Below are 8180 nucleotides of genomic sequence, written 5' to 3'. Positions count from 1 at the left end.
ATTGTTCATTTTGAAACCAGTGGTGGACATTTTTAGTTTTCTTTGTATTGTTTCTGTTCTGAAGCGTCTTTGAGCATTAGGAAAAGCACTATAAAAATCCCATATATTATTATTACTATATTCACTAGGCTACTGTACTGAAGTCTAATTTTGAAGTACTTTGACCTTACTTGAGTATTTCATGAAAAATGTGTGTATCAGAACTATGTTTGCCTAAAATAGTATAATGGTATTTCAGGCAACAATATTGACAAACTTATAATGCCATATATGTAATAATATGTCACATATGGAGGTCATTTTTCCCGGAGATTTAGTAGCTATACATTTATCTGAGAATAGTTATTTGACTTAACTGAGATTTTGAATGTAGAATTTACTTGTAATGGAGTGTTTTTAAATTAATGTATTAGTAATTTTTCTTGCTTAAAGGATCTTCTTTCATCTCAAATTATTAATGATAATAATACATGTTATTTATATAGCGCTTTTCCTGGGGCTCAAAGCGTTATATGTTGTAATATAAATTATATAATATAACAGTAGCTTTTTGAGAAGCGCTTTGCATATCCATTGTTCATTTTGTGGAAAACTTTGATGTGTTTCTCTCACCACCAGGTCAGGATAGCGAGTCCCAGCGGAGCGGTGGCGGTCATGGTGAGGTTTCTCCAGTCGTTCACCAGGTAGGCCAACGCAGCCAATAGCATGTTCCCTAAACACCAGGAGAGACTGCCGATCACACCGATAAACGACCGGTGGTCCGTGTCCGCCCACTCAATACCTGCAAGGTGGGCAAAACAACAAGTCAATTGTATTGCAACTCATTTCTCTTTTCCTTGGATTTCCATGGTAGTTTGGGTATACCTGAAAAAAAGTTGTACAAATCTTGTACAATATTCAATAAAGGCTCTATCTACCTGCAGACATATACCAACTGTGATCTATATATCTTATCTATGACCTGTTAAGATCTGTTATAACACAGCCTTGTTGAATACTTGATTCTGATTGGTCAATTTGGACATTCCAGTCTGTTATTGTTCGCTAGCAGATTGTTGCTAAGGAGAATAGACCGTTGCTAAGGAAAACAGACCGTTGCTAGGAGTATCAAAAGGACCATGTGAAGTCATATCAATCCGCAGAAAGAAGTCCGGTCAATTAAATGTCAGCTGTGGACAACAAATATTAGTTTCCTGCGTCAGAAAACCACATGGATTCATTTTTATATTCATTTAGAAGAAGACAGACAGGAAGTAAACACTAAAGGGGAGGCGTGTGGTGCAGTGGGTAGTGCATTGGTGTTCGGATCAGGGGGTCAGAGGTTCAAACCCCACTGCAGTCAGCATGTCGTTATGTCCCTGGGACACTTCACCCCAAATTGCTCCTGTGGGGATTGCCCACAGTGTTGAGTATGTAAGACGCTTTGGATAAAAGCGTCTAACAAGTAACATGTGATGTAATGTACTGTAATGTAAAGGGAACAGCAGAAGAAGGCAGACAGGAAGTAAACACTGAAGGGAACAGCAGAAGAAGACAGACAGGAAGTAAACACTGAAGGGAACAACAGAAGAAGACAGACAGGAAGTAAACACTAAAGGGGAAAAGTAGAAGAAGACAGACAGGAAGTAAACACCAAAGGGAACAGCAGAAGAAGACAGACGGGAAGTAAACACTAAAGGGAACGCAGTATGCAGTGTTTAAAGACTGGTTAATGTTAAAGAAAGTGTGAACAGACGGACAGTTACAGAAAACCTCGATCAGTGCTGCCTTCACTTTAAATTACAAATGTCTTAGTATTTTGAGACACTTGGTTTTAGCAATTTCGCAATGTGTTGATGTGTGACATGTAATACTTGAAGCAGTTTATTTTAAGCTATTATGACAGTCAGCAAAAATGCTCCAGTTACAGAAAACCAGAAAAAAATAAAACAGTTTGCCGTCATTTTAAGTTCCGTTGCTGTCGCTGCACTTCCATATAATGTTAAGAACTTACTGAGAACTAACGAGTTTACGCCGATTCCCGTCAGTCCGAACCCGGTGAAGAACCTGAGGACGGCGAACACAACGTAGGAGTTTGCAAACGCGCTGGAGAAGCCGAACACGGCGGCCATGATGTATGAAGCAAGAAGAGTGTTCCTCCTCCCATACCTGGAGATAGATATAAAGTATTAAAGATGGGAAGATAAACATCAGCGGAGATTTGGGACCAGAGATGGCAAAAGTACACACATCCTTTACTCAAGTAGAAGTACACACATCCTTTACTCAAGTAGAAGTACACACATCCTTTACTCAAGTAGAACTACACACATCCTTTACTCAAGTAGAAGTATACACATCCTTTACTCAAGTAGAAGTACAGATACTCATGTTTAAAAATACTCTGGTGAAAGTAGAAGTACTGACTAAACTTCTTTACTCAAGTCAAAGTAAAGAGGCTTTGAAATGTACTTCAGTAAAAAGTACCCATAACTAGCAGCTGTTTTAAAGAGTACCTGACCTCCCTTTATATTAATAGAACAATAATGTCATTGTTAGCTAATGAATGTTTCCATGCTGAACAACGGCAACATGACAACGTTTCCATTGGTCCCTCTTCTTTACAGAAGACCAGGAAATGATGGATACACGGATCGTGTTCAAATCAATAGGCACGCAATGACTCTAAAGAATAATGATCACGCATCAAACACACATTCAGACTAAAGGAACCAGCTGTTTGGGAAATGAGAGAAGTAGAAAGTACAGGTATTTGAGTTCAACATGTAAGAAGTAGAAAGTACGGGTATTTAAGTTCAACATGTAAGAAGTAGAAAGTACAGGTATTTGTGTTCAACATGAGAGAAGTAGAAAGTACAGGTATTTGTGTTCAACATGTAAGAAGTAGAAAGTACAGGTATTTGTGTTCAACATGTAAGAAGTAGAAAGTACAGGTATTGTGTTCAACATGTAAGAAGTAGAAAGTACAGGTATTTGTGTTCAACATGTAAGAAGTAGAAAGTACAGGTATTTGTGTTCAACATGTAAGAAGTAGAAAGTCCAGGTATTTGGGTTCAACATGTAAGAAGTAGAAAGTACAGGTATTTGAGTTCAACATGTAAGAAGTAGAAAGTACAGGTATTTGAGTTCAACATGTAAGAAGTAGAAAGTACAGGTATTTGAGTTCAACATGTAAGAAGTAGAAAGTACAGGTATTTGAGTTCAACATGTAAGAAGTAGAAAGTACAGGTATTTGAGTTCAACATGTGAGAAGTAGAAAGTACAGGTATTTGTGTTCAACATGTAAGAAGTAGAAAGTCCAGGTATTTGTGTTCAACATGTGAGAAGTAGAAAGTACAGGTATTTGAGTTCAACATGTGAGAAGTAGAAAGTACAGGTATTTGAGTTCAACATGTAAGAAGTAGAAAGTACAGGTATTTGAGTTCAACATGTAAGAAGTAGAAAGTCAGGTATTTGATGTTCAAATGTACGAAGTAGAAAGTACGTTTTGTGTTCAACATGTACGAAGTAGAAAGTACAGGTATTTGTGTTCAACATGTAAGAAGTAGAGAGTACAGGTATTTGTTTTCAACATGTAAGAAGTAGAAAGTACAGGTATTTGTGTTCAACATGTAAGAAGTAGAAAGTACAGGTATTTGTGTTCAACATGTAAGAAGTAGAAAGTACAGGTATTTGTGTTCAACATGTAAGAAGTAGAAAGTACAGGTATTTGTGTTCAACATGTACGAAGTAGAAAGTACAGGTATTTGTGTTCAACATGTAAGAAGTAGAAAGTACTGGTATTTGTGATCAACATGTAAGAAGTAGAAAGTACTGGTATTTGTGATCAACATGTAAGAAGGTTAGAGGCAGAGCTGGAGTATGATGGGGGATCAACACCAATCTCCCGGGGGGAGGTCATTGAGGTCGTCAAACAACTCCACAGTGGGATGAGATCCGCCCGGAAATGCTGAAGGCTCTGGGTGTTGAGGGACTGTCATGGTTGACACGTCTCATCAACATTGCGTGGAAGTCGGAAACAATACCGAAGGAGTGGCAGACCGGGGTGGTGGTTCCCCTTTTTAAAAAGGGGGATCAGAGGGTACAAATACAGAGGCATCACACTACTCAGCCTCCCCGGGAAAGTTTACTCTAAGGTACTCGAAAGGAGGGTCAGGCCGATTGTCGAACCTCAGATTGAGGAGGAACAATGCGGATTCCGTCCTGGTCGTGGAACGACGGATCAGCTTTTTACTCTCGCAAGGATCCTGGAGGGGGCCTGGGAGTACGCTTATCCGGTCTACATGTGTTTTGTAGACTTGGAGAAGGCGTATGACCGAGTTCCCAGGGAGTTACTGTGGGAGGTGCTGCGGGAGTATGGGGTGAGGGGGTCTCTACTCAGGGCCATCCAATCTCTGTACTCCCAAAGCGAGAGCTGTGTCCGGGTCCTCGGCAGTAAGTCGGACCCATTTCCGGTGAGGGTTGGCCTCCGCCAGGGCTGCGCTTTGTCACCAATCCTGTTTGTAATATACATGGATCAGATTTCGAGGCGTAGTCATGGGGGAGGGGTCTGCAGTTCGGTGGACTAAGGATTGCACCACTGGTTTTTGCAGATGATGTGGTTCTAATGGCTTCATCGGTCTGTGACCTTCAGCACTCACTGGATCGGTTCACAACCGAGTGTGAAGCGGCTGGGATGAGGATCAGCACCTCCAAATCTGAGGCCATGGTTCTCAGCAGGAAACCGATGGACTGTCCACTCCAAGTAAGGAATGAGTCCTTACCCCAAGTGAAGGAGTTCAAGTATCTCGGGGTCTTGTTCTCGAGTGAGGGAACAATGGAGCGTGAGAGGGGCCGGAGAATTGTAGCAGCGGGAGCGGTACTGCAGTCGCTTTACCGCACCGTTGTGACGAAAAGGGAGCTGAGCCAGAAGGCAAAGCTCTCGGTCTTCCGGGCCATTTCCGTTCCTACCCTCACCTATGGTCATGAAGGATGGGTCATGACCCAAAGAACGAGATTGCGGATACAAGCGGCCGAGATTGGTTTTCTCCGCAGGGTGGCTGGTGTCTCCCTTAGGGATAAGGTGAGAAGTTCGGTCATCCGGGAGGGACTCGGAGTTGAGCCGCTCCTCCTTCGCGTCGAAAGGAGCCAGTTGAGGTGGTTCGGGCACCTAGTAAGGATGCCACCTGGGCGCCTCCCTAGGGAGGTGTTCCAGGCACGTCCAGCTGGGAGGAGACCAAGGGGTAGACCAAGGACCAGGTGGAGGGATTATATCTCTTCGCTGGCCTGGGAGCGCCTTGGGATCCCCCAGTCAGAGCTGGTTGATGTCGCCAGGGAAAAGAAAGTTTGGGGCTCTCTGCTGGAACTGCTACCCCCGAGACCCGACCACGGATAAGCGGGAGAAGATGGATGGATGGATGGATGTACAGGTATTTGTGTTCAACATGTAAGAAGTCAAAGTAGAAAGTAGTCAGAAAAATAAGTAGTTGAGTAAAGTACTGATACCAGAAACATGTACTTAAGTACAGTGACAAAGTATTTGTACTCCACTACTTCCCACCTCTGTTTGTGGCACAGTTTCACTTCAAAGTGAAGACCAGTGGTAGAAGCTAAGTAACATTTACTCAAATATGTTTCACACTTTCTATTCACCTGTCAGAGAGGAATCCAGACGCTATGGCGCCGATCATCACTCCAAAGAAGAAGATGGAGCTTGTGGTTTGTGTCAGGCTTTTCCTATCACAGACGAGGTCCCACTGTGAGGCAGATCACAGAGAAAACAGCATCAGATCAGTTTCTGTTTCATCATGCAGGTTCCTCAAACACAACGATTTTCTCATAACTTTGTCTCCTTGTGAGAATTCAGTTTGTTTCTGAGAATGAAGACGTTTATCTTAAAGGTCCCATGACATGCTTTTCCGGTTATTACCCGTCCCCTTGTGTTATGAAGGTTGTTCTGCATGTAAACGGTCTGCAAAGTCACAAACCCTCAAAGTGCACCCTGTAGTGAGTAAAACTCTAACACAGAGAAGACCTGTCTGTGCTGCCCCAGAACGCCTCGTTGGACATTTTTCTTTTTCCATTTTTTTCTTCCTGAGTATAGTGACGTAACGATACCCAGGTCCAAATGGACCAATCCCCTCACACACACACACTCACTCAGCCTTATCTTTTCTCAGCCGCGGCTCCACAGATCACGCACACAGCCAGTCTGTGTGTGTGTGTGTGTGTGTGTGTGCTCAGGCTGAGCTCCGCGGTGTCTCGCTGTCTCGCAGACCCCACGCAGCAACCAGGAAACGACACCAGTAACCCAGCTCACACTGTCCGCTCCTCGAGCCTCAAAGGGCGGAGCAGCGAGCCCCGCAACGTCCTGCCAACACAGCCCCCAGACCCCACGCAGCATTCTCATCTGTTTGTCATTACTGGTGTCATGTTCTGGTTGCTAACAAACGCCATTGTAACACATAATCACTGATGTTCCGCTGTAACGGTGGTTGACTCATCAGAACAGAGTGGGCGAGCTGACCAATCAGAGCACAGTGGGCTCACAGGGAGGGGGGGCAGGAGCTCCAACAAGCCGTGTAGGACAGAGAGTGAATGCACATGCTATAGAGAGATGCTGTTTGAGAAACCAATGTGAGTTTGGAACATTGAATAATGTAAATCTATTCTAGTAGACCTCAACAATGGAATTATGACCAGTAGAAATGGCCATGACACGGGACCTTTAAAGTCCTGACTTACAGAATTATGATTTTTTTTTTTAGTACTATTTTTCTCAGAGTTCCGACTTTTTTCTCAGAATTCCGACTTTTTTCTAAAAATCCTTTCTGGTCCCGCGTTTTGCTCTCGTCTATAAATTACAACTTTTTTTTCAGAATTCAATTTTTATTTCTCAAAATTACAACTTTTTTACAGACCTCCGACTTTTCTAAAAATGTTGACTTTTTCCTCAGAATAAATAAAATAATCTTTTGGGCAGATCTTTAAAGGTGGGGTAGGTAAGTTTGAGAAACCGGCTCGAGATACACTTGTTATATTCCATGGAATGCTCTTAACATCCCGATAGCAATGAATATCTGAAGTGCTTTGACAAAAAATCCATACAAAGTGTCATCAGTGGAAGCCGTAGCGCTGTAAAAAGCTCGACCAATCATCTGAGCCGGCTAAAGTAACTGGATGGCCTACCTGCCTGTCAGCCTTCCATCTGGGCACAAACTCATCTCGTGCCCTCATTGGTCATGTGCGCGTTCGTGTGTGTTGGAGGAGGGGCTCTGTAAGGAAGTAGCAAGATTTTTTCCAGCTGTGTATTTTCAAATTCTAGTGCACTCGAGCTGGTTTCTCCAAAATTACCTAACCCACCTTTAAGTGATTATTTATGTTTTAACCCCACCTACATTATTTTTGGGTGAAGTCAAAACGTCTGTTCGCTGAAATGTGTTTTATATGATATCTTTCACACAATGTTTGATCACTGATAAAAGCGTTGTGTTCTTACCTCTGTTGCCAGGGTGGAGGTGAAGCTGGAGTTGTCGTAAACCCATCCGCTCTGACACGGTACCGTTGTCGCCTCAAAGTCTTTGGATCCGTTCACCAGGAGCTGAAACTGTGGCTCTGCAAACATCTCACAGGATCTGAAGCCGCCATCTTCTCCTAAAGGAAGGCTGACGGTCAGTCTCTGCTGCTGGGTCCAATTCCTAAAGTGTCCTCCATCATCCAGAGTGCTGATATCACAGCGGTGAGGAGGTAACGCCGCAATAAAGTTATTCAACAGGTAGTGACAGGGCAGCACGATTCTTGGGGCGCACAGCAGGACGATGATGAAGATTTGGTAAGGTCCAAAACCGTTAATTTCCTCCAGGATGTTCTCAAACTTCATTTTCACCGCGTGTCTAAAAGAACACACTTAGAGTTAATTTAAGGATACCTTTTTGTTTTAAACAACTTTTATTTTTTCAGTTTTTCACAAATACAGTATGTCGAACATTCATGACAAAAGGTTGTAAAGATAAGTTAAGATACGAACTACTTTATTGATTCCAATTTGGGAAATGTTTGTGTTGCAGCAGCATAAACAGCCATGGCATATAGCCTACAATGCAAATTAAAAGACAATAAATAAACAAGAAAGTAGAAAATATACATGTTGAATTTACAAATGAACAATAACAAGATATAAAGCAAGGTATTATATATAAGTC

General features: G+C 42.6%; 1 protein-coding gene across 1 annotated transcript in view; it reads right to left on the bottom strand.

The window, feature by feature from the left end:
* The window catches only part of LOC117541596 (solute carrier family 22 member 7-like), a 12522-nt gene extending 4656 nt beyond the window's left edge, over positions 1–7866 (bottom strand). Inside the window, exons 1-4 of the mRNA XM_034208809.1 lie at positions 7478–7866; positions 5632–5735; positions 1994–2148; positions 613–781 (exon numbers count right to left, since the gene is read on the bottom strand). Of these exons, the coding sequence (XP_034064700.1) occupies positions 613–781; positions 1994–2148; positions 5632–5735; positions 7478–7858 (809 nt within the window). The 5' untranslated portion in view covers positions 7859–7866. The remainder of the gene's footprint in view (positions 1–612; positions 782–1993; positions 2149–5631; positions 5736–7477) is intronic.
* Positions 7867–8180: the final 314 nt, after the last annotated feature.

The sequence above is a fragment of the Gymnodraco acuticeps genome, unplaced genomic scaffold (genome assembly GCF_902827175.1).
Source record: "Gymnodraco acuticeps unplaced genomic scaffold, fGymAcu1.1, whole genome shotgun sequence".
NCBI classification, from domain to species: domain Eukaryota; kingdom Metazoa; phylum Chordata; class Actinopteri; order Perciformes; family Bathydraconidae; genus Gymnodraco; species Gymnodraco acuticeps.
The sequence above is the reverse complement of the archived record's forward strand: the minus strand, read 5'-3'. Positions and strand labels throughout refer to the sequence as shown.